At 46.4% G+C, this 19,589-nt stretch overlaps 3 protein-coding genes across 11 annotated transcripts; 1 reads left to right on the top strand and 2 right to left on the bottom strand.

Moving 5' to 3' along the window:
- Nucleotides 1-1,251: 1,251 nt before the first annotated feature.
- On the bottom strand, nucleotides 1,252-4,902 carry LOC105565670. Of its 5 annotated transcripts, none has more exons than XM_012019050.1 (2): nucleotides 4,586-4,902; nucleotides 1,252-1,842 (listed from the first exon to the last, which is right to left on the bottom strand). In XM_012019050.1, exons 1-2 carry the CDS (start codon nucleotides 4,652-4,654, stop codon nucleotides 1,483-1,485), a joined length of 429 nt encoding a protein of 142 aa, XP_011874440.1. In that variant the 5' UTR covers nucleotides 4,655-4,902; the 3' UTR covers nucleotides 1,252-1,482. The 5 variants fall into 5 exon arrangements, with proteins under 5 accessions (XP_011874440.1, XP_011874441.1, XP_011874443.1 ...); XM_012019051.1 differs by having other exon boundaries at nucleotides 4,601-4,893; XM_012019053.1 differs by lacking the exon at nucleotides 4,586-4,902 and adding an exon at nucleotides 3,643-4,557.
- A 134-nt stretch (nucleotides 4,903-5,036) lies between these two features.
- Nucleotides 5,037-6,162, bottom strand: LOC105565672 (acylphosphatase-1-like). 5 transcript variants are annotated; one of them, XM_012019056.1, is made up of 4 exons: nucleotides 5,829-5,982; nucleotides 5,666-5,746; nucleotides 5,196-5,523; nucleotides 5,037-5,099 (listed from the first exon to the last, which is right to left on the bottom strand). In XM_012019056.1, exons 1-4 carry the CDS (start codon nucleotides 5,956-5,958, stop codon nucleotides 5,075-5,077), a joined length of 564 nt encoding a protein of 187 aa, XP_011874446.1. In that variant the 5' UTR covers nucleotides 5,959-5,982; the 3' UTR covers nucleotides 5,037-5,074. The 5 variants fall into 5 exon arrangements, with proteins under 5 accessions (XP_011874446.1, XP_011874445.1, XP_011874447.1 ...); XM_012019057.1 differs by lacking the exon at nucleotides 5,037-5,099 and having other exon boundaries at nucleotides 5,147-5,346; nucleotides 5,414-5,523; nucleotides 5,670-5,746; nucleotides 5,829-6,149; XM_012019060.1 differs by lacking the exon at nucleotides 5,037-5,099 and having other exon boundaries at nucleotides 5,147-5,346; nucleotides 5,414-5,523; nucleotides 5,730-5,746; nucleotides 5,829-6,142.
- A 441-nt stretch (nucleotides 6,163-6,603) lies between these two features.
- Nucleotides 6,604-18,292, top strand: LOC105565673 (cell growth regulator with RING finger domain protein 1-like). Its single transcript, XM_012019061.1, has 7 exons — nucleotides 6,604-6,721; nucleotides 7,071-7,123; nucleotides 7,187-7,291; nucleotides 16,090-16,261; nucleotides 16,458-16,599; nucleotides 16,697-16,804; nucleotides 16,991-18,292. Exons 1-7 carry the CDS (start codon nucleotides 6,624-6,626, stop codon nucleotides 17,462-17,464), a joined length of 1,152 nt encoding a protein of 383 aa, XP_011874451.1. The 5' UTR covers nucleotides 6,604-6,623; the 3' UTR covers nucleotides 17,465-18,292.
- Nucleotides 18,293-19,589: the final 1,297 nt, after the last annotated feature.

Below are 19,589 nucleotides of genomic sequence, written 5' to 3'. Positions count from 1 at the left end.
GGGCGTAATATTACATATATAATATATGGAAATGTAAACGCGTGAAAGTATGCATGTGTGATCGTGTTGAATGTCGCCGCGAATCGAATCGATTAAGTGTACTCGATGTGTCATTTCGCGACTCGAGACGGTAGGGAGAAAGAGGAAGAAGAGGCGGAGGAGGATGATGGGGATGAGGAGGGAGGGGGTTCAAGTACCGAGTAGAGGGAAGAAGACGCAGGCCCAGACGAGAAGGCATGCGATCAGGAATAGCAGCAGCTTCGTGCGAAAGTTGTCCCAGCCAACCAATATCACCCTCGGCGGCACGCGTCTTTCCGTCGCCGCGGAGAACTGAAACACGCACAATCGTTACTCGTTCATTCGACGAAAACACGTACGTCCGGGAATGGATCACACATTGTCGTCCAGTTGCTCCTCCTCGTTTTCATCATCATCCTCGTCGTCGTCGCGTAATCTCCATGCGCTCGGATGCTGTCGCATCGGATCCGTCTCTCGATCTTGCGCGTACGTCGACAACGTCGTCGTCGTCGGCGGCGATGGTGGCTGACAATGAGACTGACAATGAGATTGCTGGTTTCCGATTGTTTCAGACCGCTGATTGTCCCCAATATCGTCTACCGCGGATCGCGATTCGCCGAGACCGTTGCCGTGTGGTTGATCTCTCGCGAGATACATGCTCGATCGTGCGTGCGCAGTCATATTTTTTTTTTTTTTTACCATTTCATCGCGATGTTTCGTAGGAGAGAGGGGGACTTGAGATATTTGATTTGAGAAGAAAGTGAATTCTGCAACTCTAAAACGCAAAATGTCCTCTCTTTCTCTCTCTCTCTCCCCCTCTCTCTCGTGGCCCATGACATTTAAATGGATCTAATTTATTCCCTCTCTCTCCTATATCACGATCGTTTTGAGATCCTCGTCCTGTAACAATCCCAGCCAAAACCATTAAGCCGATTAAGCTATTTTGATCAAAACATTCGTTCATTTATTTGTCTGATTAGCGTAAGTGTCACACGCAACACACATACATATGCATACATACATACATAGAAGAAGGCGAACGAATCTTTTGATCGATTCTAACGATTTATAGATTTACTAAGCGCAATTTTTTAACACCTTTCTTAAGAGAGTCGCGTCTCTCTCAGTATTATTTACAACTCTGTGCAAAGACTTATTCATTTTTTACCACCAGACTCAGCGCGCAATCTGCTCGAGTATGATAATAAAGGGATTGAATAATCTAACAATGCACCGTGTACAACATGGTATTTATTTACAGGAGTCAAGACTTATAAAACAGTATGAAATATTACAACCCGATTTACGGAAATCGCCCCCATCGAGTAACCGAGCAGATATATGTAACGTTCTGCGCGATCAGAAGCGCAAGATCTGATGATGCAAGGTATAAAGTGGATGCGTAATTTTACGATCGTGGTCGTAAATCCAGCGCTGAATTGGGGGATCCGAACGCGAGGACGGTCACAAGATTCGATACTGGTCCAGCAGGGTGTAGACGATGATCCAGAGGAGGAATGCCACGATGACGGAGACCAGGAAGACTGTCTTGAGCGAATGCCAGGGACTCTCTGCCAGGGTGCGCGGTTCTCCGACGCCGACACGGCTGCTCCTCCAGACCTTGCAGCCGCCATTCTTGCAGGGTGTCGCCGACGCCGACGCGTCGTTATCGCTGGGGTGCGCCGTCGACGACATTGACGTTGCCACGTTGCTGTTCGGCGCGGACACCCTCACCTCGTCCAGCTCCGTGATCTCGCCGGCGGCATGACGGAGCACTTTCGCCGTCTTTTTCGTCTTCAACTCGGATCTCGACGACGGATCCATCTGAAAGAGAATAAACGTCGTCGTTGCCGTCATAGCGTGATCGTAAGTAACGCGATTCAATTGGACAGAAACACTCGTATTATTATCCGTTTGACAGCTTGAAAGATGCATCTCGCTTTCATCTGCGATTTTGAGAAACTTGAGGGAACAAAAGTGCAAAGTGTGATGGAGCAGCTTTGGGAGGATGTAAACCAAATTATCGAGAATAATCGTCTTGTTGAGCTCGAAATTTTAACACGCTTTTTCTTTTAATTTCTCGATCCAAGTGAAATATCTATTCGTTGAATTGATCTCGATGGAAAGCAAGGGAGAGATGTAGAAAGTTTCCTATAGCCAGGCAACGAGGTGTTTCGCGTGAAATATACAATAATACAAGAGTACCAGAGGAATAGCACGCGCGTTACGGTACATCGTTGTAGAAAAAAATCACCGCGAAAGCGAAAACATTGTGGTATTTCGATATTGCTGGATAAGAATTATCTGTCAGCGGTTTCAAACTTCCTGCGAAGCGAAGTTTCATACTTCCGGATTCGACCCGTTATAAAATTAGAACGAGATCGCGATCATATTTTGACCAATCGGAATGAATCCTGTAAAATAGTTGTCTGCCATTGCAACGGTAATCGAAAAGAACTCGATGACACGCAAGGATTCGATGTGAGGATCGGAAAGTGAAAGGAGCAAAATGAGTCGGCGCGGCGGTTACGCTTGCTTGAGGAATCTGGCTCCTTTTCGAGGAGTAGGGGAGATTTCGCCGCCGAGCCGTATAACGGACGATCCCATATGGATCCGGACGTCGTCATCTGTCACGACCGTTGATGTATAATGTATATTAATAAGGAACTTAACATATGTGCCTCGGTGAGAGCCCAATGCACGGTTGCTCGCAAAAAATTCAATACGATACGTGTTTCTCACAACAGGGAAGAAAGAAAGAAAGAAAGAAAAAACAAATTTGTAACAACAATAAAAAGTAATTTCTCTCGATAAACGCGTCTTCGAGATTAATCGAGATGGACTCGCGCGCGTTTTTATCTTTTTACCCGTTGCACGTTACTTTCACCGCATAACACACTCGTTGGACCGTCAACGACAGTCAACGACCTGATTAGAGGCGATCGAGCGTGTTTAATCCCTTTACGCGAGGGACTCGAATGTATAGCTGCCGCGATCTTTCGATATTCGGCGCGCTTATTCAAACCCTCAATTTCAACGGCGCTTACACGTTTCTTCGTTTCCATTGTCTCGGCTCGAAACTGTCGTTGAGCCGCGTTAAAAGATTCTCCTTAAAAATGGGAGAAATTGTCATCCTCGCATATAATTTGACCCCACGTAGACTCACGTGGCTGAACGCGCGTCCATTTCGGAGGAGCACCTCCGTTCGCTCGCAAACCGGACTCTTGGAAAATGAATTTGCACCCGGAAGTCGGAGCCCGGAGGCCGGACTGGCCGGCTCGCCTGCGGAGCACGACGACGCGCAGTAGCTCGCTCGCACCAACTGACTGGTTTAAATCGCGCGGAGGAAATTATCAGCTCTTATCAACCGCGACCCCTGACCAGCCGGCCAATAAACCAGCTCTCCCCCTTTCCTCCTCTCGGGGAGGCTACCGTGAAAAATCTTGGCAAGTGTCTACTAATTTGCTGGATGAAGCATGTTGCTTTCAGCTACCTGGAATGGACGATGACGATATCGCACACATTAGCGACATTATTACGCGTCGACGACGGAACGCGAATACCTCCGTGCATCTCCGAGAGAAGATGTTACGACACCGACCTCATACATACAATCGTAGGTACCTTGCGTAATTCTCTCTCGTCCGTTATTTTCCGCGAGGATAGGTACGATTATGTAAATCGCGTTCCAAGGATCATCGTTCGCCAGATCCTCATGACTATCCCAGCAAAAACGCCCAACTTACTGCGACTCGCGTTGTAATGTCCCGATCGGTCGTCGACTGATAAGCCGACTACGATCCACGATCGTCCGAGTCATTTTGAGCAACTTTTATCGATCTTTATCGCGGATAGGTAAAACAATACACGAACGCATTCAAGTCGCCGCGCTAGTGCGCAGTAGAGAGTAGGGGAAATATCAATTTTCTAGCAGTTGTTTAAATTGCAAGCGACAACATATGTTGCAAGTGAACACACGAGCGGGAGCTCTGGAAATGGCAGAAATGTATATTATTTGTTATATTATTGTCGCTGTTATCAATCTTTTTTTTATCGAGAGATACGTCCCGTACAATTTGGCGATATTAATGACGAGGCGAAGAAAGACCTTGTTCGAACGCGGATACTATAGCAGCTATTGTATGACGTGTTCGGAAATTATGCTCAACGCTTCGGTGGTCAAGGCGCTCTCGTAAAATGTTTTAATAAATTTGCGTACGAATAATGTCTAACGTTTATTTCCAACGACGCTGTTTAACGACGTTTGGTTTCGGTTTCAGCGCAAAGAAGAATATCGTTTCGTGAATGTTTCTATATAGAGAGAAAATGTCACAATGGAAGATGATAAGTATAGAAATTGAACTGTTGAGTCGTAAGGAAAAGTTGAGGATTTGGCGCAATACACGTGTGACTGTTGTACCTGATAGCGCGTATCGGTGACGAAACGGAATATAGACATATTTCCGCGAGCAATAAAGCCGGATCGGGGTCATCGCGATATTCGCGATGCGTCGCAGGTGGTCGCAGGTGACACGAGGAGAACATAGAGAACACAAGGGACACGGACATGTCGTCGGCTCACCTGCACCTGCTGCGGCCGCCAGGTGTGCTTGAAGAAGCTCTCGAAGCACCTCATGCCGATTGTTTCTCCTACACCACTCACCGCCTCTCCCCAATCCCCCCGAGCGCCCCGATCATAGCATTATCGCCACGGCACAGTGACAACTATTCGCGGCGCGAATTCGATCGTCGTTCTCTTGTACGTAACCCGATTGAGATCGATCGCAAAGTCGAGCTCGAATTACAAGGAGCGAGACGCGTGCGCGAGTCCTCGCTCAGGAGCATCCTCGCCGATCCTCGCGGCGAGACTAATTACAAGTGGAGAGAACCGCGCGGTTCGCCGCGCGATCGCAGACTAACGAGAACAACTCGCGTCGCGGAGAGATGCTTTGGCGAGAAAGAGAGAGAGTCGCTCCTCCACGTCGCTTCCGCGTCTCGTATATCGTATTTCTCTCGATGCGACTGCGAGCGAGTCGATATCTTTCTCTGGTCTTTGTCATCCTTTTAAAACTCGCGATCCCCTGGCAAATTTGGAGGAGGGTAAGAAGTGTCATTTCTAAAATAGAGAGAAAAGTGTGCGTATAATTCAATTGCGATACATTGATTTCAATACTAACGAGCGGACGCGTTGCCACTCCGAGTACTCCGAGATCCTACTTTCGGATTTCAAAGTTGGAGAACGACAGCTGCGAGATTTCCTTCTCGTTGCGGAACTCTGCCTTGTCGATCCGCGACTGAGGGCTTCCGGTGCGACGAAGCCACTCTTTCCTGAAATGAAACACAGGGAAGCGACAGAGAGCAGTAATCTTTCCCTCTCGTCGTGACGAGTCCTTACATCTCCTCGATCTGCCCTTTCTCCCCCTCCAAATGGCCGACGACGGTGCCGTTCGGGGTGTTCATGCACCATCCCTTCAGACCCAGCTCCTTGCCGCGTTTTTGCGTGTACTGTTAGCCGCAAGCGGAAGAAAATGCTAAGTTTCCCCGATGAAAGATGTCACGTAAAGGTCTAACATTAGTTAGTTTCTCGTGTTTCTCGATAGGTTAGAAAAAATGAAAATTTGAAAAAGGCACGCGTGCCTCGAGTTACCAACGAGGTTATAACAGGTTGGCATGGTCAGTCGCCAGACACTCGCGAGGTGTCGCTCACTCACCTTCCTGAAAAAGACACCTTTGCCGAGCACGATGGTTAGTAAGGCGATTCAAGATTGACGCCTCGGCGGATATATACAAGATACAGTAACTCGCTTTACCTTGCACGACGCCGAAGACCTCGAAATCTAGCGCGAGCATCCTTGCCATTTCCGTCTCGTCCCCTGCCAGAGACGGCAACTCGGGATTAACGGGAAACGATAAACAAACGAGCAGGATGAACCCAATCATCGAGGGAACAGAGGTCGCTAGTTACACCACTGGCACGCGCCACGCGCGCGCGTAAATGTACGTTTTCTTGACGTAAAGAGGCTCGTCGCGATCGCGGTCACGCTTATCAATGATCGAAAGGAGAGAGAGACTGTTTTTCCTGCCTACGGTTAATCTGCACACAATGGGGAAGGTTTCGTTGGTGGCGCCGTCGCGGGCGCCGCGGCCGTCAGCAAGAGCGTATAAGTGGCGCGCGCCTGACGTCGCGAGCACAGTCCAGCCGTGTCGCGCGCGCAAACGTGTATTCCTCCGTTCTGCTCCGATCCGACGCGACGACCAGCGACGACAGCTATGAGAACTCGTCGTCTCCCGGGCCGCACGGGCCAATCACCCAAGTCGTGTAGTCGCGCTACACGGGAGTGACGGGACGTCGATGAAGGAGGTGTCGGCGACGGCGCGCTCGAAGCGTCGAGCCGAGAACGCGGAGGCGGAAGCGGAGGCGGTACCGTTGACAGTTGACAGTCGAGCGGCGTCGAGAGAGAGTGACTCGTCGTCGTCATCCTCTAGCTAGTCGCCGTCGTGGCACTGGTGCGCGTATGCGTGCGCGTGTGCGTCTGCGTGTGTGTGCGCGTGTGTGCGTGCATGTGCGCGGCCAAGGGTACGGGCGTTGAGGACCGCACGACACGATGACGGCGATCCTGGTGTCCGTCGCGGAGCTGTCCAACATATTCTCGGTGCTCGCCGTCTTGATATGCTTCTGCGGGGTCTTCCTCTTCATCATGAGGTACGTTGTCCGGGATAGCTGCGGAAGCGATAAATGACGTCACCTAGCTCCGCCTTGGACTCCGTCAATGGTGATTGACGAGAAAATTCGACGACGAAAGCCCTCTCTCTCCGCACTCGGAACAAGGAGCGATATCTCTCATTTTCTCGAGTGACGCAGCCACTTTCGAAAGAGTCTTCCTCTTGCCATTTCACGACTCGAATCTCGATTGGGGTTTGCAGAGTCCTAACCTAACGTAATGTCATCCGCTTGGCCGAATCACTTTTGTCAGAAGGAAGCACGTGCTCCTTGGCATCTCAAGGCCGCAAGGTCACTCGACTCTCTTTGGAATAAATTTCATCTGTCGCAGGAACATGATGGTGCTACGCGTCCACGGCGACGACCTGATGTTCGGCGGCGGCGGCGGTGGCGTCGGCGGTGGCGGTGGCGGTGGCGGTGGCGGTGGCGGCGGCGGCGGCGGTGGAGGCGGCGTGATAACGCATTCGCCGCGCATACCGCAAATGGAAATGATGAAGGTCCACATTCCCTTCACCTTCAAGCTCCACGAGAGCTTCAAGAGCACGTACGCCGGTAAGTCTCCTCCGCTTTACGCCTTTCGTTGATATCTGCCACGTCTGCTGGTTGGCTGGCCGGCCGGCCGCTGCGAGCATTTATAACTGTTTGCTTAGCGCGCCGTGTCGCAACACTCTCCTCGCCTCTTGTAACACATTTCTTATGCTGTTTTCTTAATGTTACGGGGTTCCGCGAAAACTTGGGTGGAATTTCCCTACTTTTACAAATTTGGATGGTGGGAAAAAATGATGAGCGCGTGTTGCGACGTTGGCCGAAAATTTCAGAACAGATCGCGACTCTCCGATTGGCCAACGAGAAAATTTGTCGGTCGTCGGCGCCGAAGAGCAAATTCTTTCGCGAGTGAATGAAGAGATAATCGGTCTCTCTCTCTCTCTCGACCCGGTCGGTCCGGTCGCGGCGGAAAGTGGGTTATCTCGCTAACGTGTACGCGCGTAACGAGAAAAAGACGAGAACGTCGCGCGTAATTGGCATGCCAGGTGACAGCGGCGGCGAAGCATCGACTGAATTACGAAACGCGCCACCTTGACCGCACCGTTGTCGCAGTCGGGTCACTTGACTTTTATCGGCTGTCGCTTCATCTCTCGCGGCTTTTTCCTCTCCTCCGATCACCTCCGATCATCTCCGATGCGCTCGAAAAATCCGGCGAAACTTTTGCGTACGTGCACGTAGCGATAGAGTTATAAGATGTGTATTTCGAAACATATTTACCGTTTCCCGCTAAACCTTTCTTTCCTTCGACTTGTGAAATCACCATTTTTATTCTCTCTCTCGCAATGAGAAACGAGAGGAAAATCGGGTCAATTGCGGCGATTTAGGGATTAATTGAACCACGGTGGAGAGTCGTTGACCGGATTGGATTGCGTAACGTTTTGAATCTGATTACGCGCTGTCCTAAAAAGAAGGAAAAAAAAACCCCCAAGACTGCCGAGGAAAGAATCTCGTTTACTTGGCGTAACCCTCACGGCCACCCACGAGAGCAGAATTCGAAACGCCGATCGCCCTTTTGATTCGCAGCACGAAGCTCGAGTCTATGGAAGCATTCGATGTTCGACATTCAATGCTCAAAGTACATCGATAGAGAGATAGATATATATAGACAAATAAGATGATCGAATACGTTTCGAGTCAGTGTCCTTGCGGTCTGAAAAGAATTAATTTCTCGGTCGTGTCTGCATAATCTTGGTTTTTTCCTTGCTTTTTAATTGCTTGATTTGTATCGCAAAAAAAACCTTTAATCGCGTCGACATCACTGCTATTATATCATTGAATACCAATGTTACAAAATAAGATGAAGTATCTCTTGATGTATCCAATATTTCACGAAAGGAATTACGAAACTTTCTTTCGCGTACGATTTCTTCTCCACAATTGGTATGCGTTAGTAATGAGATGAGACAAATTTGTAAAATGGGTATTTTTCCAACTCTTTCCAATCCTCGCTCAAAGCAAATGGAACAACTGAATGCAATATCCTTGCAAGGGAACGGTCGGTGCGCAAAAACATTTGTTCATACACGTTGCATTTTCCAAGATATTGGTAAAAAGTGAAAAAAAGGGGTAAAATATAGTTGTTCTGCTCTACAGCACAGAGCTTGTTGAGAGAGAAAGGGTGATAATAGACTTTTCGACTCCTAGTCTTGTTCGAAACGTTTCAACATTTCGCCGAGTCCTTAAATCTCGTGGATATTGCAGAGATAAATCGGCCCCCTCTGCCTGGCGAATATATACGGCATGTTCCTCAAACGAGTCGCGCGACGCTGGCTCGCGGCGCAGGTTACGCAAGTTGCGTAATTGCGTGCGCGCGTGTCGCAACTGTGGGCCCCCAAGATGTTCTCTCGTGCGCGCCCGCGTGATCCAATCGCGATTGCCGCTTTTCGCAATTCGCACGAGCAAACGAGCAAACGAGCAAACGAGCGAGTATTTCTCGCAAGCGGTGCCTCTCGACATCCCCGAGTGGGTCCGAAAGATAATTGGGAGATTCCGTCGCTCGCCGTAAATCGCCGGTGTTTGCGAAAGAAACGGCTTTGCCGTTTAACATTGACATTAAACGTCTCTTGCACGCTGTATTCGCGGTTCGCGTTTACGTGACGGACAACCTGTCTGCCGATCGCACAAATCGTCGCGATTCACTGGCTCGTCACATTTGAATATTTGCACGCACTAATTAACTGACGCTCGATTAGGAAAGCTTATAGATATGTAGCGTGGCGTAATGACGTAGTGGCGCAACGCGGTTTATTTGCATCGTTGGTGCGGAAAGGAAAGGGAAAGGAATTATTTTGCATTTGAAAACAATCATTGTCTATTTGTTGCTGTTTTTCATGATAACGCGATCGCGGGAAAAACGCTCGCGATGACGCGGATGATAAATGCCCTCGGGCTGATTAACGAGGCATGCTTAATGGATCGTAAAGTTGTATCGTCGTCTGTCGTAGTCGTTTCCACGAGACGATCAAACTCGTAATGCACAGTAACGAATAAAGCCTTTCACGTCGATCGGTCTTTACGGTGAATTTTCGACGTTGAATCGCATGTGGCGACATTGAAATTCACGTGACCGCAATTCCGCTCTTCCTGCCTACGGTACTTCCGTATTTGTATATGCCCATGTCGCTTGCACGTGGCAGCGTCGGATTCCGAAATGTTTCGCTTTTGCATACGTAGAGCTTCCGCTAATATCATTACGTAATTATGTGACAGAATTGCGCCTCGGTGATTGGGAAAGAGTTTTCAAAAATAAATGTTGATGATAAATTGGCCAAGAGCTACGTACTCGGGCCCTCTTGCGTGATTTCGAGAACGCGCGAAGCGTTCTCTCCTCTCAACTTGCGAAAGATTATCTGGACGTGAAAACAAGTATGGTCCTCAAACTTGCTCGAAATCCAAATAAGATTGTACAATATCGTTCTGTGAGAAAAACAAAAAAGCATTCCTCTCTCTCTCTCCCCCAAGTGATGATGACGTCAGCAACGAGTTATCTCTCGTCCGTGTTCAACGGGGGAGAAATGTAGCGAGAGAATGGCAAAACGTGACAGTTGGAGGTACCTGGTATCACCTATCCGCAAAGTTGAATTGCGCATACTCCCGTCTGGATATCGAGGCGGAGAGGAAAAAATTGCGATAAAAGCCAGTAATTTGAAAGCAAATTTCATAAGATTAAACGACCTACACTGGCCAGTGATCTGAAATCGCAAATTGCAAGTGTATAAAACTGTGTCCAACATCTGTGTGACACAATATAGCGAGGGGGAGCATTAGGCCTTGCTGGAGCATTGGATAAAGATGAAACAAAAATAGTTGATCCCCTTCGACGTGTACGAGTTCTATGGGAAAGACGTGGAGAGAAGAGGAGTGACGTGTGCGAGTTGCAGCAACGCGCGCTCGTAAAAAGAAGCTCGATGAAAATGTCGCACGACCGAAAGATCAGATCGTGGATTACGGCGAATGTAGGACGCACTTTCATGTTCCATGGCCATCCAGTCGGCTCCTGGCCCAGGCCCCGCTCCAACTCGCGCGCGCCTCCCTGTTCTTTCTTTCGTTTAATCGCGGCGCGGCGCTACGCTGGCCGCCCACCCGGTATACCCGCCTGACAATGAGCTCGTAAGAAAAGCGCATTTCCTTCCCGGACTCTCTCTCATAACGGGAGAAGAGAAGGAAATGTTTCAGGTGGAGTCTGATTTAACAGTTTGCAGTATGGAAATTTCGATGCGTCATTACTGCAATGTGTTCGCCGCGAGACTGTTGGTGAAAGGCCAGTTGGTACAATTGGCAGCGTACATTGGTGGCCACGATTGTAGGCTGCTTAGATGGGATCAGCAGAGTCGGCAGTGGTTACGCGTGGATCGTACTTCTGAAAAGTTGAAGGGCGAAATAGAGCTCTATCCGGGAGAGGGGCCGAGTCGGGTAGGCACTGTCGACTAGTGTAGACAGTCTTGTAGACGCGTGGCGGGTAGGTCGATTATCGAATTCCATTACGTAATAGCCGGGCGGTTGCGCCAGCGACGGCCTGCCGGCGTGCCCGCGTGTTGCCCGGTTGTTGGAATCACGGAACCAGCCGCGCCCGACTTCTCAGGAAAACGTATAAAGGAATTTCAATATTTATTTCTCTGTCCATTTTTTACGAGCGAGGAAGCGCCAAACAAATCTCATCCAGTTAATTTGACCATGGGGTTTCAAGTGAATATTCAATGTGCAATCGGCTTTTGTATACTTACCGTTGTATATTTTCATCAATTTTTATTTACACGGAAAAAAGAAATGTTGTATCAACAATATCAGTGTAATTGAAATAATTTCCGGATCCAATACACTTGAACGTATCATAAAATAGGATCGAGATAGCGCCAATCATATTTATTACAGAGAAATCATCTTTTGTCGAATATGGTGCGTTGTAAGATGGAGGGAAAATTTAATCTAAACGCAACAATACATATTACTCTTGTCTCAATATAATAAGTCAATCTTTTTTAATCCGATAGAGGAGAATAAGAATTATCGAGTTTATTTTCATACTAAATGAAGAATATTGTTGGTCTCGGTAACAGAAATCCTTTCTGAAGGTGCAGATACAGAATATTTAGCTCTAAATGCTTTAAATTAAAACCCATACTCATGATTTTCCTACACTTTTCTCTTTCACCTCTTTCACTAATTTTGTCTCAATTTCTACTCGAAAGTCTACAAGTTGCAAGTTTAAGAATTGAATGTCAACTTGGCCCGACATAGAGAGAAAGAGATACCTAACCGGTATACAGACCTTTTTCTCCATGCGCAGATATTTCACGCTGAATCAAGAATACACTCAACCGGTATCATCCAAAAAAATAGATATTTCTCATTAAAAAGTTTCAAGCCGTAAACAACTTAACGAGCCTAACCTGACTGGATCGCGAAGGGAACGTGCGATTTCGCACGTACACCTTCGGAACCGGATTCAAACGAAACTCAAGTGAGTACGAAGAAACGGGAATAAACGATTGCGAATATTTGCGGAAAAACAGAGGGAGTATTTTTCTCCTTTAAATACAAGATGTCGAATGTGTCCAGTTACAATGAGAGAGATTAAGTGAGTGTGTACGAACAAACATCGTTTGGTCACACGCATAAAGAGACATAAAGAGATCACGTAAACGATCGGTAACTGGCGCTGCCGATGATCGCGCGACGACCTTGATCGGTACCACCGGCGTGGCGACCAGTCACGTAGACCAGCCGCGGAGAATTCTTTTTCTTCCTTCTCCCTACATCGTTCTGCTTGGCTATTAACGCGCGACAAATTAGATTAGGTTAATGAAGAAGATTTTCTCAGCGCTAATAGAGATTCGGGTTTAGAGAAAGAAATTTTTTATCGAAAAGACACGAGGTCGTTGATGACGAATCCGTTATCAGATTTTCATCATTCAAGATGGCGGAATTCAAAACTTAAAAGAATAACATTATTTAGAAAATTATTATGGAATATGAAAAATAGCGCGTGTGAAATGGCGGATGCAAAATTGAAATTTTATCATTTCTTAGAATTTACTTAGAGCTAACGACATCAGATTTGTAATGAGCGACCCCGAAACCCCTCTCTACAAAGTTTTCAAGAAATAATCTTAAGAAACTTGGTCAATAAGAAATTTTAGCCGAAAAATTGCTATTTCTTTCATGTTTGTTTATTTATAAAACTTTTACAATAGATATTAAAGGCTACTCAACTTTTTTTTATGTTTTTTGTTGCTACGATACTCCGAAAGATGCAAAAAACCCGACCTAAATGCGTTTTCTAGACATTAAATGGCGAAAAAGTAAAGAAATTGAAGTGGTAACGTGGGTTTGCTTCAAAGGGTTAAAGTAAATGGAAAATAATTGCATCTTATTGTTAGACAGTTACCTCGATTCAATCGCGTCTCGAGTCGGATAGGAGAGCGATTCCTGGTACGGATTACGTTACGAGCAAAAAGTACTTGACACAAAGTGTCTGATGTAAAGAGCATAGATATAGATTTATTCGAAATTGCTTCTGGATGAAAGAATACACTTTTCTTGCAAAGATACAAAAAGATGTGCTAGATTCGCTCAACGACTGCATTCTCTTCAAAACTGGCGCGGCGAATGGAGAAAAACATATGGTAAAAGAAGGAAGAAAATTGAAGACAAAGACGAGAAACGATTGCAATTGTGAGTCATTTGCGGGCCGGTTTTACGCTGTCGCGAATTGCGAACGAACGGCGCGGGGACGAGTGGATTAGATTCGCGCCCACGGAAATCCGAAGCGCGCACGTTCGAGATCTCGCGGTATTTTACGAGAGGCGAACGAAAGTGAAAGTTACCGACGGCGAGTCGCGGGAGGCTACCACAACCTAGACTCCAATTCATCTTGCCTCAATCAAATTCAAAAGGGGGTAATTTCTCTCGTTTCGGAGAATAACGGTGCAATCGTTTCCGGCGTTTCAGCAATTCATCTCTCTCTCTCTCTCTCTCTCCCCCCCTCTTTCTCGTGAGATCGTCAAGTGATTAGAGAAGAGCGCGGTAGCCGGAGCAAAGTGTGACGCGACCTGAAAACCCCTTTGGTTCCCTTACACGGTTATCTCTCGGAATGAGACTGAGAGAGAGAGAGAGAGAGAGGAGTCGAAAGCGCGTTTCTTACGCAATAATTTTTAGTAACCAGCCGTGAAATAACAGCGCCGTAATACCGCCGAGGCTCCTGCCTCGAACTCTTGCGACCGGCACTAAGGACGAGACACCTGCGTGTATCACCACGGTGTCACCAGTTAGGTCAGCCTTTCGCAAGTCGGGTGAAAATATCGCGCGTGTGCACTCGATTTCGTATGCACAATTGTAAATTAAAAGCGACCGTTTTCGCTCGTTCACGTTGTTTGGAATTGCGTAGTTGGAAGAGAGTGGCCTCTCTAGAATTCAACGCTTTGCAGTGACCTTTCGTCACTGTTTACATTTGTTTTGTCATTATTAACAGAAAATAGGCCACATCTAGAGGACGGCAAACACCTCCATGTGCATAGGTGACGTTGGAATTTCGCAATCGTGCCACATCTTTTTTTTTTTTTTTAAAAAAGTATATATTTTGGAAATTTAAACCAGGGTTGGAAAGTAACTCGTTACAGTTACTTTATATATATTTTTTTAAACTTGCACAGATCGCATAATGCCCGTTCTACACCTAGGAATGATTCTACTTGTGACTTGTGCACACGGTTTTTTTGTATGATTTCACTATGATTTTTAACCGTCTTCTTCTGTAGAAATGGCACCCGAGTCCACAAATGGTCTCAATACGACGATCTTTGTCCATTTATTTATTCACTCGGATGAGCCACAAGTAGGATCATCTCTAGGTGTAGAACGGGCATTAGACCTTGCATTTGCGTAACAAATGCAGATTTGATATTTTTATTTTTATTGCAAGAAAGTAACTGTAAAGAATGTTCTCACTAGTAAATGTAACATAATCGTAACGTTGTGCCGTATATCGATGCTTATTAGACGATAGTGCGGTTATTACGTTACATCTATTTCTCAATAATGAATTCGTAGTCCTGTAAATATAAGACGATTAGTAGGTATCCAAGTGGAGCGCACGTGGCACACGTGTGCACTACCGAAACGAAAGTTGCCGAAAACCGGCGAAGAATTGCAGTAGAGAAGAACGTTATATTAATAGCAAACAACTACCTGCGCCACTTTGCGTTCATTATATCTCTTGCGTTAGCCTTTGCAGTTGCTTTTCACTCGTAATATCCGCGCAATTTTCCAGCAGGATCTATTTATATTTCTGCCGTTCCATGGCACACTCCGCTTCTATTTATATTCTGTACATTCCGTATTGTATATTTTCAACGGCTTGATGCATCGACGATATCGACGCGTCTAAAAGAGGCATCCTGAAATGTCCGGTGGTCCGGTGCCCCACGCTGCAGAGTGCGATTAGCATTAGGCAAGATCGCATCCGCGATGCGATCGACGGTGCGTTCTCCAGCGGCGGAAAAAGCACCGGCGGCTCTTGCAGGGTGGTAAATTACAGAGCGTTGCAAAATCCCGTTTGCGCAATTAAGTGGCGAGCGTCTCGACCGACGTCGCTGAGAAAAGAAACTAAAATTTCGTAGTCGTAGTAATACCGGTCTGCCGTTCAAGTCCCACGAGTGTGCGCGCGCGCGTTTTGCCTCGATATCTCGATTGCGCCATGTACCGTTACAATCCGAGCCGAATTGTTGCGCGAGCGTAAACGGGGCGTAAAGCGATCGAGCTAATGCCCGATTGGCCCCGTTTTCTTTGTTTCTTCTTTTTTAATCTTCCTCTCGTAAAGCGATAATCGCCGATTAAGCAAACGGATGGATGAAATGACGATGATAATTGGGCGAGAAAAATATAATTAGGAAACGACCTCGATTCTTCCTCCTCGAGCTGTGATCTTGTCCACGAGCGTAGTGACATAACTCGGGAACGTTATGTTATTGATCGATCGTTGCGTTGATCTTGACACTTAAACTTGCACGTGCTTGTTGCTAATTGACCGATGGACGAAAGTTTGTCGACGATTCATTCTTTTTTCCTCCTTTTCTCTTGCTTTTTTGCTGTTTGCAGAACGCAACGTCTGATCAACGCGAGAGAATGGTATTTCAACACTAACGAGATACGAATGAAAAGCCGAGATTAAACCGCCGTTTAAAGTCCCCAGGTTGCAAATGATACTCGTCACGTACAGAAATGACTGTTTCCTGCAACTCGCGCTATCGAGGTAGTGTTGGACCATTGATTACAACTCTCTGAAAAGGATAAACGGTCTGTTTCAGAGGTGGAGTGCGAGGTGTCGAGCCAAGTGGAGTACTCGTTGCAGGCGATCTGGGGCGTCAGCATAAGAGAGCTGCATCTGGCGCTCTGGAAGCCTTGGAGCACATTACGGGACGCATCCCTGAACGGGACCCTTCTACAAGGGCACGCGCAATACCTCACGCCACCGCAAACGTATCCTTTGGGAACGAACCGCAGGATCAGCACGCGATCTTACGCGAGTTCCGCGAGTCTAATCTAATCACGTCCTATCGGAAAAAGTCGTATCGACCGATCACGCTCGCTCGAAGAACGCTATTTGTGTGTTTTTTCATGTTTTCTTTTTACGCGTCTACATCTTTCAATTGCCTTTCCTTGACCGAGACTGCAGTAGACAGCCGCATGGCGAGGAAACGTTGAGATTGTCGCTACCGGCCCCGGAACTGGAGCTCGGCACCCCTCCGCGGCTGTGCTATCCCTTGGTGATCTTTCTCACTCGAAGAGACAACCGAGATCCCCATCCCGACGAAACCGTGAGTCATTTCTTTAACATTTCTGTAAAAGAAGAAAAGGACCTCGTTTCGATTTTGTTATTCGCGTCATCTCCCGTGACATTGATCTCCGTTTAAGGTGGCCCTGGTGAATGTTGTTCACATTAAGGACAGCGTGTGCACGTTGCCAACGTCGATTCTAGCGCAGTACTTGAAGCAGGCAAACGGCCAACTGTCCTGCTTGAAGGTGAGTGCAAGTTGAAACGATTAGCTCCTAAGGGTGAATCCTACCGCGTGTCATTGCTATTGAATCTCCCGAGCGTCGGATTATATTCCAAAAATGATAACGTGCCAAGAGGAACGATCGCCAAGTTTCTCTCGTCGAAAGTCGCTCACTGACAAACGACATATCGCATTGGCAATTTTCTCGCAGCAATTGTACCTGGCCACGGGCAACTCGAGCAACTACGATGAGAGCGACGCGATGTCGTCGGCAGGTCTAGGCTCGCCGGCTCTGGCGCTCGCCGAGCCGTGCAACAACAACGACACCGCCAGCGGCGGTCGTGGCGCTTTGGTGGCGTCCGGCCAAAGTGGCGACCAGGAGGGCGGTTCGCTCTGGAACACCGCGGGCGAGCAGCTCTGCGTCGTCTGCCAATACTTCCCGTTATCGCGCGCCCTACTACCGTGCCGACACACCTGTATTTGCGCCTCGTGCTTCGGCAAGCTCGACCGGTGTCCGATGTGTCGCAGCCCGATCAAGAGTTACTTCTGCATACGTAGCGAGGAATACATGCCGCCGGAGAAGGAGATCAACCCGTGCAAGCAACGTCAGCCCACCCACGGGCCCACCCATTGGCTCCACGATTGGAACGACCGGCTCACCGATTTCCTCGGCTTCGCTCGATAGGATACTATCTGTCGCTCAGCTCGCACGTTCTGTATACGCAAACGTCAGGACGGTCGGCAGACTTTTTGTTTAATCATTTCTGCAGGTTTATTCCTACGTAAATTCCGAGTTTCACGGTTCTATGACTCGACGAATCACATCTCTTGTAACGATTGTATTTCACAAAAACTCATGTACCACGTTTCACTTGTTGAAATTATTTTTCGAGAATATAACATTTTCAAGTTGCTTTTCATATCGCAACTTTTCCATTTTTCAACTTGTTATCTTTATATTTTAGCTCTTACCGCCGTTTACAATCAATAAAGTTTTCGTCTGTCGTAACTTGAAGAAAAACTACATTTGTTTTAGTGGATTTATTAACTATTACTTCCATCTCTCATTTACATTGGAATAAATTCGTAGAGTTTACAATTTGCAAAACAAAAAGTATCCGTCGTACCTGACACTGACTATATCTTGATTTAGTTTTAAGGGAGGCGCGAAAGTTTGTAAGGATTCAGGAGAAAGACTAGGCTATGGTGGCCCGGTTGTTCATTCGTCGGTAGACATGCAAATAATTTTCACGTAAGATGTCTCAGAATCATCTCTTTCAACTTGTTTCTTTCACTGGACGTAAAAGCTCGCGTATCCTTTTTTATCGCGTATCCTCGAGAGAAAATGTTTAAATTAAAATTTGATTTAGACGTCCACTTTTATAGAATTAATTGAGACTTACATGCAATTTTTTCCTAGATTTTCTCTTCTGAAAAGTCGAGCTGTTATTTATTTTCAATCATTGATTATTCAACAATTTTCGACGCGCGCGCATACACACCATTCGAAAATTATATTTGATTGCAAAATTTTCTTTAATATTATATTCTCTACTTAGGTACACGTAAATTTTTTATGAATTTGAGACATTGAGAAAAATTCATCTTAAAGCTATAACTTGGAGACATGTTTTTCTACTTGTTACTATGCACGTCATCATGCCGAATGACCCACCTGAACTAATCTCAACTCACCCGATTAGGAAGAGACTGACCATAGTAACGAATTTTCGACCTCCGTTCAGGAGGCAGGTACCGTGCGATCATCGTATATTTGGCGTCTTTTACATCTTCGCATATGAAATTAGACATTTCGTTCGGAATCACGAAAGCCTAAATGCAAATCGTGTCTAGGCATCCGTGATTCTTGACAATTTGGGACGCATATAAAATATTAAATGTCATAAACAATTTTAAGGATTTTTTAATCACGACGCAAGAATATTTAGATGCGATATATTTGATCCAAAAGTGCCGAATTCAAATATGAGAACGTAACGACGCCAAGTGTACATCCAACGATCGGAGGTGGCCTATTCCAGGGGGAATCTGTAGAGTTGCCTAAATTCAAAGATGTGACACAATTGCAAATTTCCTATCCTTGAGCAGAAAACACTGTTCCTCTCTCTCTCTCACTCTCCTTCCCATCGTGACTCCATCCTGATTGCATGATCGAGAAAAATTTTAATGAAAGATTCATACGTTTTCACTTGGATAAATTATTCACTCGATTAATAAGTTGCTTTGTTTTAATTGTATGACAAAATTCTATTTCTGTAACAATTTTGGGTGCTCTCATCTCGAATTATATTTTCTTTAAGTTGAAATTTCAAGGTCTGCGACTGCGCGCCCCTAAATGACCATGTATATATCGGAGATCACACCGGGAATTTTTACTAACGTGACGTTTTGTATGTAAGTACGTTAAATGTAAATATACTATTGTAAACAAACTCTGTGTATGTATGTGTGTATGTGTGTAAGAGGGAGCAAAATGCTGTCCAGTTTTGATGTAACGAGGTTATCGAAATCGGGCGTGCAAACAATAGACTCGGTATGAATAGGCAGAGCATGACTTTGTTGAATTGATATCAACGAATAGCCGGATATGATATAAAAGAAACCAAGTGCCGCGCGAATTGTTGTTTTAGACTACGCATCGTTATTGATAATAGACGTAATAGTATTGTAAAAGAATACCACGGAAACGTGCAGTACGCGATTGCGAGTGCGGACCAGCGATAATATATTTTTTCACAAGTATTTATTACTTCATATCGTAGTCCTAGTTGGTTGGCATCGCGTTCTTC

Source organism: Vollenhovia emeryi, unplaced genomic scaffold (assembly GCF_000949405.1).
Source record: "Vollenhovia emeryi isolate VEMERY1.0 unplaced genomic scaffold, V.emery_V1.0 DF939150.1, whole genome shotgun sequence".
NCBI lineage: Eukaryota > Metazoa > Arthropoda > Insecta > Hymenoptera > Formicidae > Vollenhovia > Vollenhovia emeryi.
This window is presented reverse-complemented; position numbering and strand designations above follow the sequence as displayed.